The 17,929-nt window shown below is 39.4% G+C and overlaps 2 protein-coding genes across 4 annotated transcripts in view; one reads left to right on the plus strand and one right to left on the minus strand.

The window, feature by feature from the left end:
* Nucleotides 1–17,929, minus strand: part of znf143a (zinc finger protein 143a) — a 705,859-nt gene that overhangs the window by 308,943 nt on the left and 378,987 nt on the right. The window lies entirely within an intron of this gene.
* The window catches only part of cpne7 (copine VII), a 115,461-nt gene that overhangs the window by 41,300 nt on the left and 56,232 nt on the right, over nt 1–17,929 (plus strand). For all 3 annotated transcript variants that reach the window (XR_015496478.1, XR_015496479.1, XM_087262230.1), the window contains exons 5-7: nt 5,107–5,181; nt 17,594–17,677; nt 17,768–17,857. Coding sequence is in view for 1 of the 3 variants with exons in the window: in XM_087262230.1 (XP_087118356.1) it covers nt 5,107–5,181; nt 17,594–17,677; nt 17,768–17,857 (249 nt within the window). In the remaining 2 variants the exon portion in view is untranslated. The remainder of the gene's footprint in view (nt 1–5,106; nt 5,182–17,593; nt 17,678–17,767; nt 17,858–17,929) is intronic.

A 17,929-nucleotide genomic window follows, 5' to 3' on the forward strand; every position in this document is an offset into this window, starting at 1 on the left:
TCTTCAGCAGGATAGCGCTGCTCCTCATACTTCAGCCTCCACATCAAAGTTCCTGAAAGCAAAGAAGGTCAAGGTGCTCCAGGATTGGCCAGCCCAGTCACCAGACATGAATATTATTGAGCATGTCTGGGGTAAGATGAAGGAGGACACATTGAAGATGAATCCAAAGTGTCCTGCAGGAATGCTTTCTTTGCCATTCCATATGACTTTATCAATCAGTGATTTGAGTCATTGCAGAGATGTATGGATGCAGTCCTCCAAGCTCATGGAAGTCATACACATATTAATTGTTTTTCCACTGCAGCATGACTTTATATTCTATACTGGACATTATTTCTGTTAAGTGACAAGACTTTTGTCTATGCAAAGTCAGACCTTACTGGCCTGATTAAATATTTAAAAATAAAGGCTTGCTCATATTTTATTTTCCCCCCAGTGTTCTTCATAATATCTTGTTTTGTGTTCAAATGAAGAAAAAAAAAAACTCAAGCAAGTCTAAACAAGTGGAGGATGAGTAAATGATGGAAGAATATTCATTTTTGGGTGAACAGTCCCTTTATGACACAGGTGTCAAACTCAGTTCCAAAAGGGCCACAGCTCTGCACAGTTTAGTTCCAACCCTAATTAAACACACCTGATCAAACTAATTGAGTCCTTCAGGCTTGTTTGAAACCTACAGGTAAGTGTGTTGGAGCAGGGTTGGAACTAAACTGTGCAGGGCTTCGGCCCTCCAAGAATTGAGTTTGACACCCCTGCTTTAAGAGTACTTTGATATTTGGTTTAAAACTCACACTGCAAGAAAAAAAAAAGAAAAAAAAAATCTACAGCGATAGATTTGTTGCGGCTGGAAGGGCACCCGCCGTGTAAAAACAGATTTGATAAGTTGGTGGTTCATTCCGCTGTGGTGACCCCAGATTAATAAAGGGACTAAGCCGAAAAAAGAAAATGAATGAATGAATCACTCACCAGTTACACAATACAATAATCTACCACTTTAAATACATAAGCTTATAAAAGTCAGGTGGAATCTACAGTATTTGGCTATTGATGTTTAATTGTTATTCAGCTGAATGCAAAGTGAGTGATTTCAACAATAGTGTAGACTGGTGTGTAAACTTTGCTTATCTCATTCAAGCAGAATGACTGAATGTTTATTTATATCTTTATTAGTTATTGCTCTTAACCACAAGTGGGTTGTTGGCACCTACACTCACCCTTTTACAATGCACAGTTTGCATTGAGATATCAGTCATAAGTGGTATTCATCGCTGTCTATAGGACTACCCTTTTTCTGAAGTGCCAACTAAATGCCAAATCCTGCCCACATCACTCATCACTGTTCTCAGAGGATGACTGCACATTACAAAATGAGAGATCTTCTTTGTCCTATTACTTCTGGAATGAAATGTCACTTTAAAATATTCCTTAATACGGTTGAGTAAGTTTGACGGTCGAGAGATAGATAATGGGAATCTCTATAAGCATTAAAAAGTCAGAAATAAGGTCTAAGCTGTGAGGACTTTTAATAAAACGGCGTAGTTTTCCATTGTAGTGCGAATGGTTTGACCTCCATCTTAAATTCTGCTGTTTGCTATCTTCTGTCGCTGGATAGTCTCGCAATATCTGCAAACATGGTGTAAAATAATGTAGTGTATCAATTTCGGTATGTCAAAATAGTTTTTCATTTACAATATCACTGCCTGTTCAACTCAAACTACACATGCAAAAAAAAAAAACATTAAAAAAGTGATGTCCCTAGCCATTTGTGCATGTTTCAAGTGCAGGGGTTCATTCGTAAGACAAAACGTAACACCACATCCTTATCATAGGTGTAGATTCTCTGCTTTCTCATCAGTTTGAATGAAATTTCTCCTGACCACATTGCAGACTAATGGCCTTTTCATGTTGAAACACCAGCAGGGATGACTGTTTTTGCTGGGCCTCCTCATTGGATTACACACTAGTTGTACATTTCTAATGCTGACGAATACACTTTTTGATCTGAGGTGAGGGAGAATGGGATGATTTCAGCAGTTCTGCTCTCTTTTCTTTGCAAACAAACTAATAGAGGTCAAAGACTTCAGAAATGGCTTTCGAAATCAGTGTTGTTCACATTACATTATGTAGTAAATCGTTTCCGGACACAGCAAAGTGCTTTAAAACTTGTAAACAAAAGACTTTTGGTCAAGTGACAGCAGTTAATCTTTGATTTATACTTTTTGAGTTTCTAGATAAATAGACAGAAAGATGGATTAATGGATGGATGGATGGATGGATGGATAAATGGATGTATTGATGAATATATAGACTGATGGATAGGTGGGAAAAGGATTAGATAGACAGATGAATGAATGAATGAATGAATGAATGAATGAATGAATGAATGAATGTACAGAGAGATGGATGGATGGATATACAGACTGAGGCGTAGGTAAGAGGAGGACCAGATGGGGAGATTAATGAATGAGTGAGTGTATAAATGAATGACTGAATGGATGAATGAATATACAGAGAGATGGATGGATGAATGGATAGATGGATATACAGACTGAGGTGTAGGTTGGAGGAGGACCAGTTGGGCAGATGAATGAATGATTGTATGAATAAATAAATGAATGACTGAATGTGTGAATGAATGTACTAAGAGATGGATGAATATACAGACTTAGGGGTAGGTGGGAGGAGGACCAGATGGGCAGATAAATGAATGAATGAATGAATGAATGAATGAATGAATGAATGAATGAATGAATGAATGAATTATCAAATGAAGGTACAGAGCGATGCATGGATGGATGGAAATACAAACTGCGCTATAGGTGGGAGGAGGATCAGATGGGCAGATGAATGAATGAATGAATGAATGAATGAATGGGTGAATGAATGTACAGAGACATGGATGGATAGATATACAGACTCAAGGGTAGGTGGGAAGACTAGATGGGCAGATGAATGCGTGAATGAATGAATGTACAGAGAGATGCATGGATGAATGGATGGATGGATGGATGGATGGATGGATATACAGACTGAGGGGTAGGTGGGAGGAGGACCAGATGGCCAGATGAATGAATGATTGTATGAATGAATGAATGAATTAATGAATTAATGGGTGAATGAATGTACAGAGAGATGGATGGGTATACAGACTGAGGTGTAGGTGGGAGGAGGACCAGATGGGCAGATTAATGAATGAGTAAGTGTATAAATGAATGACTGAATGGGTGAATGAATGTACAGAGAGATGGATGGATAGCTGGATGGATATACAGACTCAGTGGTAGGTGGGAGGAGGACCAGATGGGCAGATGAATGAATGAATGAATGAATGAATGAATTATCGAATAAAGCTACAGAGAGATGCATGGATGGATGGAAATACAGACTGTGCTATGGATGAATGGATGAGTGGATATACAGACTGAGGTGTAGGTGGGAGGAGAGCCAGATGAATGAATGAGTGTATGAATGAATGAATGAATAAATGATTGAATGAATGTACAGAGGGATGGATGCATGGATATACAGACTTAGGGGTAGGTAGGAGGAGGACCAGATGGGCAGAAGAATGAATGAATATATGAATGTACAGAGAGATGAATGGATGGATATACAGACTGAAGGGTAGGTGGGAGGAGGACCTGGTGGGCAGATGAATGAATGAATGTACGAACAGAAAGTTGGATGGATAGATATATGAATATACAGATCGATGGGTAAGTGGGAGAAGGACCAGATGGGCAGATGAATGAATGAATGAATTAATTAATTGATTATAATTAATTAATAATATTTAATGTACAGAAAGATTGATGAATGGAGGGATGGGTGAATATACAGCCTCAGGGGTAGGTAGGAGAAAGACCAGATTGGCAGATGAATGAATGAATGAATGAATGTACAGAAAGATAAATGGATGAATGCACAGAAGGATTGGCTGTGTGGGATGGATGAATAGATGGATGGTTAAATGAATAAATGGTTGGTTGAGATAGATGAAAAGAGGAATAGATGAATGTGGGTGGATGGATGGACATATGGAGGATTGAATGGATGGGTGGTATAACGAATAAGTGTATGAATGAATGGACAGAGGAATAAATGAATGTATGTACGGATAAGTGATTGGGATGTATGTATGGATACACAGATGTATGGATGTATGGAAGGATTGGGTGATTTGGATGGATGAATGCAATAATAAATCAATGGGTGGTTTATTGGGATGGATAAACAGATGAATGGATGAACTGATGGATGATTGATTGGGATAGATAAAAAGGTGATTGGATGGATATCTAAATGAACAGTTAAACAGATGGATGGGGGATTTGTATGTATGTATGGATGGATGGATATATGTATGTATGGATAGATGGTTGGATGGGTGTTTGGGATGAATGGATGAATGAAATGGATTCATCCATTGAATGGATGTATTGATTGATAAATGGGTGGATGAACGGACGGATGAACCAATGAATGATATGATGGATGTGTGATTAAAATGAATTGATGGATGAACGGATGGATGGCGTGATGGGTGGAAAAATAAACAGATGGATGAATGGATGATTGGTCAGGTTTGTTATTTAGATGGATGGATAGCGGATAGGGCTAAACAAGAACATACATACAGACAAATTGATAGATAGATAGATAGATAGATAGATAGATAGATAGATAGATAGATAGATAGATAGATAGATAGATAGATAGATAGATAGATAGATGGATGGATGGATGGATGGATGGATGGATGGATGGATGGATGGATGGATGGATGGATGGATGGATGGATGGATGGATGGATGGATGGATGGATGGATGGATAGAGAGAGAGAGATAGATAGGCAGGCAGGCAGGCAGGCAGACAGACAGACAGACAGACAGACAGACAGACAGACAGATAGATAGATAGATAGATAGATAGATAGATAGATAGATAGATAGATAGATAGATAGATAGATAGATAGATAAATGATAGATGAAATAAAAGGTTTAAAATGTAAACATGGGGAGGCTGAGTGTCCAAATATAGAGTACAAACAATAACACAATGTTGACTGGCTTTGTCTCAGATAATCCCTTTCTTATTTCCCAAGATTCACGCAGAGGAGATTTCTGGGAACAATGGCTACGTGGAGCTTTCCTTCTGTGCCAAGAAACTGGATGATAAGGTAAGGAGACAGATTTTTCCTTTTTCCATTTAAAAAAGCAGCTTGTCAAACGTACAATTCACTTTACATTCAATGTGTGTTTTTTTCCAAGTAAAATATGACAGAAAATTAACACTACTCCTGAGTACTTTTGAAAGGGCTACCTTTTACTCATACTTTCATTAATATTTACAACAGATACTTTTACTCTGCTTGCACTACATTTTTAGGCAAGTAATGGTACTTTTACTTGAGTATGAGTTTTCCAACCCAAGCTCATTCTGAAAACGTAGTCTTGCGGACGTTTCTGAAGACAGCGGAATACGTCCCGGAAGGTACGTACGGCTGCATTTATTTACGCTGCGGGGCGGTGTGACGCTCTTCCCTTTCGCGCTTGCCGGCCGACCGCTTACCTCCTAGTGGAGGGCTTCCCCGCTGGACCCCGTTTGTCCACTCAGCTCACCGTGTACGTTGGCAGGCTTGAGATGCAGAGAGGAGTTGAGTCCGGGGAAGAGCGGTTCCAGCAATCAGGTAAGACAAAAATACAATCTCAAAAATTAAGTGAACGAGTTTCGTAACAGGGTGAGAACGCGGTGAAATCCGAAAAACGTGGTAGAAAAAAAAAATCAGGGCTTTTATTTTTTTTGGACAGCTTTTGTAAACTGTTGCTCGGGTTTAGGGAAGCGAGCGGGCGGGCGGGTCAATCGGTAAAATTGGTTGGGTTCAGGGAAGGAGGCGCAGTCAATCATCCGGTCAGTCGGACAGCGGCCTCTGGTGGATTCACGCGAGAACAGCGCAGGCGCGAACTGCACTCGCGAGAGATGCGAAAAAGCGCACAACAGTGGCCTCTTGCGGATTCGCAAAAACAAAAACTGCAGCCGTACGTACCTGCCGGGACGTATTCCGCGGTCTCCAGAAACGTCCGCGAGACTACGTTTTCACAATGAGCCTGGGTTGGAGTTTTCAGTACTCTTTCCACCACTGATCAAAAAATACAGGGAGGCTCAATAAATGGTAATAATAAACCGCTGTAATACTTTCGAAAGTCATGATCGCAATATATATACCACAATGCCTAATGTCAAATGGCCAGAAAGTGATTAACTTTGTATAAATTGGTAAAATATTGATATTCAGAGACTGTGTACACCATGATTTTTTAAAAAACTATATGAGGAGTAGCTCCAGGGACTTGTAAACAGTATTCCATATGTCACGACTTAATAAGCTTCATATGGCTTCATAAAATCACACACTACTTTTTTGGCCCTGGCGTAATCTCTGAAACATTCATTCAGCGAAGGTTTCCTGATGAGAATGGAAGCTCTGGATGAAGCTGCTGAGGGAACGCAGGGTGGCTGGCTGAATCTGTGTGTGCAAACAGCCTCTCCCACACAGCGCGGCCCACGGCGCCGCACTCTCCGTGCCCTGTAGTTCTGCAGGTGTCCGCACTTCCCGCTGCACTGCCGCACACTACACACAAACGCCTCCGCAAACCCTCATCCTACTCTGAGCACTCATCTCATCTGCTTCTCCTACTCTTTCCATCGTTGCACTCTCCCTGCTCCTCTTTCATATGCCGCTGTTCTCTTCCTCTTAGCCTGGGGCGACATTTGTGCTCAGCGGTTATCTTCAAAACACAGCTTTGTGTGTGTGTGTGTGTGTGTGAGTGTGAGTGTTCAGAAATGCTGCCTTTCATGAATTCATCTCAAGTAATGAAGGGAAGCAGCAAATCGATAGCCATGACTTGTTCACTAGAGCTTGACATCCTCTCAGCCCCACATTAGGTGGGAAAATCAATATATCGTCTATTCAACTTTTTTTTTTTTACAGTGAGACAGATATGCTGTTTGGTGCCATGACAGAAAGCGCAGGCTGTGAATCTGATTGGAGACGCTTACACTGTAAGCCCAAGCTCCCACGCAAACCATTGGCTGACTGTGTTTTTGCCAACTAGGACATGTTCCTGGATCAACATCATTTGATGCTGGAACAACATTTATTGTTGAACTATTGGTCGGTTAGTCAAAAAGTCACAAACCGTTCCTTAATTTGGATGGATAAATGAAGGTATTTCATAGCTCATTTATTCACCTTTTACTTGTTGTAAACCTAGCTGAGTTTCTGTCTTCCGCTGAACACAAAATAAGATATTTTTAAAGAAAGCATTGTTTTTTGTATTTGTTTTTCCTACTGTGGATGTCAATAGCCGCGTTTCCACTATCGCATCTAAAGCGAGCAAACCAGGGCCAGTCGTGTTTCCACTGTCACTTCCGGGGCCTGATCGGGCCAAAGCAGGGCTTCCTGTAGGCCAAAGAGGGCCAGCTGGGGATTGGGGACGGAGTTAAAGGAAAGGCAGACTTTGCCCGAGTCTGGTAAAGATGGATATAATAGCTCCATAATAAATAATAATAATATAATGGCTCCATAATAAATAAATAAATAAACAAATAAACAAACAAACAAACAAACAAATAAATAAATAAATAAACAAACAAACAAACAAATAAATAAATAAATAAATAAATAAATAAATAAATAAATAAATAAATAAATAAATAAATAAAAATAAATAAATAAATAAATAAATAAATAAATAAATAAATAAATAAATAAATAAGGGAAAGAAAAACAAATAGCTGGTCAGATTCATTCATTCATTCATTTTTTTCAGCTTAGTACCTTTATTACTTTTATTAAACAGCAGAACGTTTTATGCAGCGGACGCCCTTCCAGCTGCAACCCATCTTTGGAAAACATCCATTCACACTCATGGACAATTTAGCCTACCCAATTCACCTGTGCCGCATGTTTTTGGACTGTGAGGGAAACCGGAGCACCCGGAGGAAACCAACACAAACACGGAGAGAGAACATGCAAACTCCACACAGAAACACCAACTGATCTAGCCGAGACTCAAACCAGCAACCTTCTTGCTGTGAGGCGAATGTGCTACCCACTGCGCCACCATGCTGCCACCATTATTCATTTAATGCATATTAAATCAACCAAGGCTCATTCTGAAAGCATAGTCCCATGGACGTTTCTGGGGGCCACGAAATACGTCCCAGGAGGTACTTATTTTTGCAGGTTTTGTTCTCGCGAATCCGCGAGAGGCCGCTGTGAGCGCTTGTTGTCAACTCCTTCTCTGCGTCTCAAGTCCGCCGATGTACACGACGAGCTAACCGGACAAACTGGTTGCGGCGGGAAAGCCCTCCAAATGGAGATAAGCGGTCAGCCGGTGAGCACCAAAAGGAAAGGCGTCATACCGCCCTGTATCGTTTGCTTAAAAAAAAAAAAAATGCAGCCGTACATACCTCCGGCTATGTATTTTGCAATCTCCAGAAACGCGGCACTATGCTTTCAGAATAACCTGGGTTGCATTCAATCATTAATTTAATTGACCAATTGCAGCTTAGTTTCAACCACACAGTTTTTGCAGTGCTGTTTGTGAGTCTGTATTGGAGCTAAAGGAAACTCTAAAATCGCTGAACTATGTTTGTGAAGACTACATTTGGCTAACAATACTTTTGGGAAATGTGCCCCTGGCAAGTTCTGCACAGAAAGCATCTTTACAGAGTCAACCTTAAAGCAGATCTGTCATGATCAGTCAGCACATGTCTTATTTTCTGCCTACTGTGCACACGAAATAACAATCAATACATGCAATCCATTGTTTCCTGCAATTGTTAGTGTATTTAAATATATACAGCTTCTGTGCCTCTGCATAAATGAACTGTAAATCTAAAACTTTCATGCATAGCGAAAGCAGCTCTGTGCACAGAAATGTAATTGTCACATGCATTGATTAGCCTTTTTATCACATACCTAAGAGGATAATAAATGTGCTGTGGTGAGCGATTTTTGGGATGAAATGATAGTAAAGTGCGATAAAGTCGTTTATATTACACATTTATTACTGGATATTAGGAATGCAACAGAACAGAGTGCTCATGGTTTGGTTTGTATTATGGTTTTAGGGTCACAGTTTTGGTATGGTTCAGTATATACACTCACCGGCCACTTTATTAGGTACACCTTACTAGTACCAGATGGACCCTATTTTGCCTTCAGAACTGCCTTAATCCTTTGTGGCATAGATTCAGCAAGGCACTGGAAATATTTCTCAGAGATTTTGCTCCATATTGACATGATAGCATCACGCAGTTGCTGCAGATTTGTCGGCTGCACATCCATGATGTGAATTTCTCTTTCCACCACATCCCAAAGGTGCTCTATTGGATTTAGATCTGTTGACTGTGTAGGCCATTTGAGTACAGTGAACTCATCGTCATGTTCAAGTAACCAGCCTGAGATGATTCACACTTTATGGCATGGTGTGTTATCCTGCTAGTAGCCATCAGTAGATGGGTACACTGTGGTCATAAAGGGATGAACATGGTCAGCAACAATACTCAGGTAGGCTGTGGCATTGACATAATGCTCAATAGGTATTAATGGGCCCAAAGTGTGCCAAGAAAATATCCCCCACACATTACACTACCAGCCTGAACCGTTGATACAAGGTAGGATGGATCCATGATTCATGTTGTTGATGCCAAATCCTGACCCTACCATCCGAATTTCGCAGCAGAAATGGAGACTCATCAGACCAGGCAATGTATTTCCAATCATCTATTGTCCAGTTTGGTCAGAATTTTAGCCTCAGTTTCCTGTTCTTAGCTGACAGGAGTTGCACCCGGTGTGGTCTGCTGCTTTTAAACCCTAGATATGGCTGTGCGTAAAAAATCCCATTTTCTGAAATACTCAGACCAGTCCGTCTGGCACCAACAAGCATGCGACGTTCAAAGTCACTTAAATCACCTTTCTTCACCCTTCTGATGCTCGGTTTGAACTGCAACAGATTATCTTGACCATGTCTACATGCCTAAATGCATTGAGTTGCTGCTATGTGATTGGCTGATTAAAACTTTGCGTTAACGATCAGTTGGACCGGTGTACCTAATAAAGTGGCTAGTGCGTGTATATTCAATAAAGTAAACTATCTACAAGCAAAAGCAAAAATCAATACAATATAGCAAAGATAAAAATAAAATAAACAGTGCTTTTTGGGGTTTTCAGGTATCTAACAGTAATGTTCGGAAACTGATTACTATAATAAAATATAAAACTGCATACTTTATATAAATAAATGTTAAACGTTACTGAAATTGCAACATCTATTCTGTCATTTCATTGTCTTGTTTGTTGTTTGATAAATATTAAAAACACAGACAGCAGGAATACAATGTTTTTTACTTTAAAACAATTTCCAGATCCAGCACACTGAGAAAGTTACAGACAACACCGTTTCTCGAATGTTTATAATTTATATATATATATATATATATATATATATATATATATATATATATATATATATATATATATATATATATATATATATGTGTGCATAACCGAATGAATACTAGTCAAGTCTGGCATAATTATTGGACATAGCTGAGATTCTCTGTTCAGAAGCAAGACTTAATTTGCACTTCATAATATTCATTGACACGTTCAGATACAGGCAGTTCTCAAATCTCTCGAGGTTCAGTGTTTAAATATTAAAAACGTATGAATTTAAACATGGATATTAACACACAATTAATTTGTGCCGGGACAAGTCGGATCCGGCACCTCTGAAATCTGATCCGGCACCTCATTTTACCGATCCTCCTCCTCAACTGCCCTCCTCCCCCGTCCGCTGTTCACTTTCACTTACTTCTAAGATTCCCCAACCCTCTTCACTTTCGTCCGCGACAACCAGAATATGAGAATATGGTTCCTAGCAATATTGGCCTTGAAAATAATAACTTTTATTCTTCGTCAGTCTTATTACATGATGTAACTACAGAAGACTCGAGCTTTAAATAGGAAAATACGCAAAACATTTTGTTTACAATTTTTTAAAACAAAATGCTAATGGTCTAATCCGATTCAATTCATTATGCTAAGCTACGCTAAGAGTGACCCTGCCAGAACATGAAATTGGCTGGATTTAAAAATTGTTGGAGTCGACTGTTTAGCTGTAGTAGACTTGCAAAGTGAGCCTTTTAAAGTACAAATGAAATCAAAACTAACATATTGAAGTTGCTAGCTCACATTGCCAGTTTTGTGGTGAACAATTCATCTGTGCATTTCAATAAAGGTTCAAGTAACCCTGGAGTACTTTTTTTGAGATGTTTTGACAGATTTGTGTGTGTTGAGCATCAGTTAAGACAATGTTAGCACCTGTCAGCTTTAATTGTAGGGAAAACTGAATGATTTTGAGCTTTTGTCAGCTAATTTCTTCTTCCGGGTTAAAAAAATTGATTGAGATGGGATCAAAATCAATGGCGTAGCGCAAATCTGCAAGTGGAGTGATGATGCATCGGTTTCTCATTATTATTCATCAAGGAGTTTTCCTATCCTATGAGAAGACCCTGCTTCTTAATTATTCATGAGCACACATGCATCCCAAAGGCAAAGCAGACCTGCCAAGCTGGGAGACCCAATGACTGGGTGAGACATGGGTCGTATGTGTTTCTATGATCCACTGGGTTTGTTGCATGTTTTTCAACTCGATGCTGTCCGGGCCGATACAGCAAAGCTGTTGGTTTGTAGCAAGCATTTCTATCGGGAGAGCTGAACGAGAATTGGAGAATGGCAGACTTTTTCTTTTACCAGTGGAGTTCATTACCATTAGGTTACCATTGGGACGCATCGCCTTTATCCGAGCTGCTGTGTTCGCACATGTTTTAAATCCTCCAGATTACCAGAAGGGTTAATGGTTTGAATAGACAGTGCAAGAGACTGCATTGCTATCCACTGTGTCTTCATTCAGACCAATCTTTTTCCCCTGGACTGTCGGCCACTCCTCCATCTGCTCACAGCGCTCCACGCCCATCTAGGAGGAAGACTTAAACTCATGGCCATTTAAGAAAAAAAATGTGGCTTTGTAATCTTTAATTGAAATCTGAAAATTTTCAGTTTGTTTTCAGTTAATTTTCAGTGTTAAACTCTTAGATAACATCTGTCTGAGGCATTGGGCGTGGCTAACATTTAATCACGCCCTTCCAACTGTAAGTTTTTGACAGAGCTATGCTACCAAACAGCAATGGTGAGGAGGAGGTGTCTGTTAGGTTTTAACCTTCCAATTTATGCAGACTTATAGGTACCAAATGGATCCTTTAGAAACTAATAATGTACCAAGTACAAAAGTGTTTCTTTTGAAAGGGTAACACCCCAATGACAGCATTTGTACCTTAATTTCTGAAAGTGTTTTATACAATGTGCATATGTTTTGGGTAAACTAATCCAACATGTCATCTCCAGTTTGTTCAGACAAGATTTTTCCTGGTCAAATTCTTGGACATGCTGATACTGTAGATTAAACCTTGTTTAGTTGTGCTGGATGCAGAATATGGAACCACATTTTTTCACACATTACGTATGCATGAAAGCAGAAGCTATGCTGTCGCATCACTAATTTATTTCCGTCCTCGTATTGAGCTTGTCCTCCTGCCCATCAGAACATTAACCAGGCTAATTCTGAATGGCTAATGGTGGCAAGTTCCATAAAGCAATAGAACTGGGGGGAATGTGGGCGGGGGGTGGGGGTTGTTGGGGGCTAGGTGTGATTACTGCTTATATTGCAGTTATTGTTTTCACATTTTACCCTCAGGTCTGGTCATTATTGCTCATTGGATTACAGTGCTTAACATGTGTCTGTTAGGAATTAGTTAATATGTTCATCCTAAATGTTTTGGATTATTTACAAATAATTATTTACGGAAAGTATTCATAGCACTTTTTTCCACTTTTTTTATGTTAAAGCCTTATTCCAAATTAGATCAAATTGATTTTTTATAAATAAAATATTTTTGATAAATAAAATTTATTTATAAATTGATATTATTTTATTGAGCTCAGGTACATTCTGTTTTCACTGATCATTCTTGAGATGTTTCAGCAGCTTAATCTGTGTTCACCTGTGGTAAATTCAGTTGATTGGACATGATTTGAAAAGGCATACACCTGTCTATTTAAGGTCCCAGGGTTGACAGTGCATGTCAAAGCAAAAAATAAGCTTGAAGACAAAGGAATTGTCTGTAGACCTCCAAGACAGGACTGTTTCAAGGCACAAGGCTGGGGAAGGTTCCAGAAAATTTCTGCTGCTCTGAAAGTTCCAATGAGCACAGTGGCCTCCATCATCCATAAGTGGAAGATGTTTGGAACCACCAGGACTCTTCCTAGAGCTGGCCGACCATCTAAGCTGAGTGATCAGGGGAGAAGGGCCTTAGTCAGGGAGGTGATCAATAGCCCGATGGTCAATCTGTCTGAGCTCCAGCGTTCTTCTGTGAAGAGAGGAGAACCTTAAAGTAGGACAACCATCAGGCCTGTATGGTAGAGTGGCCAAAAGGAAACCACTCCCCGCCTGGAATTTGCCAAAAGACATCTGAAGGACTCTCAGACCATAAGAAACTAATCTCTCTGGTGATGAGACTCAAATTGAACTCTTTGGAGTGAATGCCAGGCGTTACGTTTGGAGAAAACCAGGCACCACTCATCACCAGGCTAATAGCATCCCTACAGTGAAGCATGGTGGTGGCAGCATCATGCTGTGGGGATGTTTTTCAGCAGCAGGAACTGGAAGACTAGTCAGGATAGAGGGAAAGATGAATACAGCAATGTACAGAGACATCCTGAATGAAAACCTGCTTCAGAGTGCTCTTGACCTCAGACTGGGGTGACCGTTTATCTTCCAGCAGGACAATGACCCAAAGCACACATCTAAAATATTGATTGAGTGGCTTCACAACAATTCAGTAAATGTCCTTGAGTGGCCCAGCCAGAGCCCAGACCCAAATCCTATTGAACATTTCTAAAGAGATCTGAAAATGGCTGTACACTGTCGCTTCCCATCCAACCTGATGGAGCTTGAGAGGTACTGCAAAGAGGAATGGGTGAAAATTCCCAAAGACAGGTGTGCCAAGCTTGTGGTGTCATATTCAGAAAGACTTGAGGCTGTAAGTGCTGCCAAAGGTGCATCAACAAAGTATTGAGCAAAGGCTGTGAATACTAATGTACATGTTATTTTTTAGGGTTTTATTATTATGGGGTATTGTGCATTGAATTTTAAGGAAATAAATAAATTTAATCAATTTTGGAATAAAAAAAATGATGAAAAGTAAAGCGCTATGAATACTTTCTGGATGCACTGTATGAGCTGATTAGCGTTTCTTCTTCGCACCAATCTTCAAACCCCACAGTTGGCTTTGTCCTGGTCCGGATATCACAGCGAGAGGATGGATGGAGTCTAATAAACGGCAGAACAATGGCTGTGCTGCTATCTCTGGACAGGATCTGTCTGTTCAAATAACACTGGGTTTCTCTGAGTACAGCCTGATATGATTTGAACAGAATGGACATATTAGCAAATCAAAGTATATTGGACTTCATGACGGCTTCTGCACGTGACGCGCTCTAGACAAGTCGGCGCCTTTGAAGCGAATGCCATTTCTCTTCATGAACAAGCCGCTAATGCATTTTGAATCGGAAAGTCGCTCTGGGTTATGTGACATTTATCAAAGACTCTTCACTTGCCAATTTCTCTGTGAATTTTAATGATTCATTTAGAGCTGTACCTTCACATAGGGTTCTTTGTAGATATTAGCAAGTATTTTGTCTTTTTTTAGGGGCCATTGATCGCTCTTTTATCAGATCATAAAAGACAAGCACTGAATTAACCTTTAATCAGTGCATTTAGCCATCTGTCAAAGCAAAATGCCACACACACACACACACACACACACACACACACACACACACACACACACACACACACACACACACACACACACACACACAAATCAAGTCTCTTGGTGCCTGGCAGCTTTAAATGTCTTCTGGGAATAATGAACAGGCAAGAATCATCATAACTCCATGAATACAACGGAGGTGTGATGCATGTGATGAATGCGAACAACAGACAAATCACTTGTCTAAATCAGTCTTCACTCAAACCACTGGCAAGATGTTACCTTGACAACCAGATCGAGGCGGCACCTCCTCTTCCAGCGTCCCTGTGGAGATGTCGCACACTAATGCAGCGAGAAATGGAGATATTAAATGGCTCGTTCTTTGCTCTCGCTCCCTTTATCTCTCTGCGCCTCATTCTCTCTCTCTCTTACACACATAATGCACACACACTTAGGAATAAAGTCCTCTGTGGCTTCTCCGGAGAGCTGCAATTCAGAAACCTTATGCTGAATGATTGTTTCAGACAGTACTGTTGATTTGATTTGTCACAGCTATGAGTGCCACCCAATATTGGGTGTGTTGCTTGTCTATATTTTACTTTTAAGTAAGAAAAGCAATTATTAAATGAAAACAAAACAGTTTCGTATTATTACACTGAATGATTTTAGCTATTTCATTGCTGACAACAGTCAAAAGTCATATCAAAACAAAGCTGAAGGCTTTGTGCAAGATTGAACTACACGCAGTAGCAGTTTGAGGACATAAAAATTGACAAACGTCTTGAAATGAAACATCTGAACTGTTTCATGGAGTCTGGTAACTGCTGCATAAGCATAATAATTGAGTCTAATCTGTTGAATTATTGGAAAATAATGTAATTTCACTTCGCCATCACCTCCTCAGGTTGTTTTCAAAGGCCCATCATCGATCAATCCTTAAATGTAAACTCACTGGCCACTTTATTGGGTACACCTGACCAACTGCTCGTTAACGCTAATTTGTAATCAGCCAATCACATGGCAGCAACTCAATGCATTTAGACATCTTGGCTGTTTCTCAATTCCAAGAACGCAGAGGACGGACTTGCGTTCTTGTGGAGAATGGTCTTGCCAGGTGTCTTCGGAAGAACGAACTCAGGAGACCGCGAGGGCAGAGAATGCGTGCTTTGAGAAATGGGATGCTGCGTTCTTCCTGATGGTCATGTGACCTTCACGTGTTTTAAATGGAAATTATTTAAACATTACAGCACTCATACAATGATTTATGGTTTCCCCCCCTCTTCAAAATATATACTTTGCATAAAAACATTATAAATATACTCTGCACAATATAAATAAATAAATTCTTTTTCCACTTGAACATTTCAGTTTTAAATATTTCACAATAGTTCAGTATGTTATGCAAGTGGCTTTTACAACACAGAAATATGATGAAGATTAGCTAGTAAAGAGTTTGGTGGATTTGGTAGACATTCTTCTGAAATCCTTGACATTTTGGACCAGTCAAACAAGTACCATTCAGATGAATAGTAACCCAGCTAATTGAACGTTCTCAGAACATTCCTAAAAATTGTGTACAGTGGTGTAAAAAAAGTGTTTCCCCCTTATTTGCATGTTTGTCAAACTTCAATGTTTTAGATCATCAAACATATTGAAATATTAGTCAAAGATGACACAAATGAACACATCATGCAGTTTTTATTTATTTATTTATTTATTATTTAGAGAAAACAAAACACAAAATTACGTAGACCCATGTAAAAAAGTGTTTGTCCACTAAACCTAATAACTGATTGGGCCACCCTAAGCAGCAACAACTGCAATCAAGCAATTTCGATAACTTGCAATGACCCATTTACAACTTTTTAGGGTCATGTCACAGCATCTTAATTGGATTCAGGTCAGGACTTTCACTAGCCCACTCCAAAGTCTTTTTTTGTTTTTTTGATCATTCTCCTGATCTTCAGCTTGAGGTCACTAACACATGACCATTCTTCTTTAGGATATTTTGTTACATCAGAACTCATGGTTCCATTTATCACAACAAACCCAGACCATCACGCTACCACCACCACATTTAACTGATGATGTTATTTTTCTAAAATGCAGTGTTACTTTTATGCCACACATAATGGGGGTGACACACCTTCCAAAAAGTTAAACTTTTATCTCGTCAGTCCACAGAGCATTTTCCCAAAAGTCTTGGGAATCATCAAGATTTTTTTCCTGGCAAAACTGAGACAAGCTTTTATGTTCTTATTGCTCAGCAGTGAACTCAAAAAGATGGATTATGGCTTTAGTTGGTCCTAAGAATGTAACTATGTTTAAATAAAAAATTTCAGGAGGGTGGGCGGGGCAAAGACTTTCCCACACAGGGCTATGTAGTTTTGTTATCCTTTGCTAAAAAAATCTTCATTTAAAAACTGCATGATGTGTTCTCTTGTGTGATCTTTGATCACTATTTAAATTTGTTTGATGATCTGAAACATCAAATAAGAAATTAGTGAGGGGCAAACACTTTTTTAAATCATTAAATAATAATAATAATAATAATAGAGTTATATAAACGTGTTTAAAAAGGACAAGGAATTCTTTATCCTTCATAAAAATCATTCATGGGCTCTTTAAGAAAAATTATCCATTGCTTTGCTTTGCTCTAAAGTGTTTTGAAAATCTTTTCGACTCTACAGGACCTCTTCAGCAAGTCAGATCCATTCTTGGAGATTTACCGAATCAATGATGACGGCACAGAACAGCTTGTACACAGAACTGAAGTAAGTAGTTCCACATGTTGGCATAATGAGCTTTTTTCCTGCATAATTTATCTCTTTAGTTTATACAGTGGTTTTAATTTGTATCTACAGGTGATTAAAAACAATCTGAACCCTGTGTGGGAACCCTTTAAGGTGTCTCTCATTTCCCTGTGCAGCTGTGACGACGAAAGGAAGTTAAAGGTAAATATTAATAGATAAGGTCACTCATTTTGTACCTAACCTATTTGACTGATTTACATCCGTAGAATAAAA

Source organism: Danio rerio, chromosome 7, assembly GCF_052040795.2.
Source record: "Danio rerio strain M-AB ecotype USA chromosome 7, GRCz13ab, whole genome shotgun sequence".
Taxonomy (NCBI): Eukaryota; Metazoa; Chordata; class Actinopteri; order Cypriniformes; family Danionidae; genus Danio; species Danio rerio.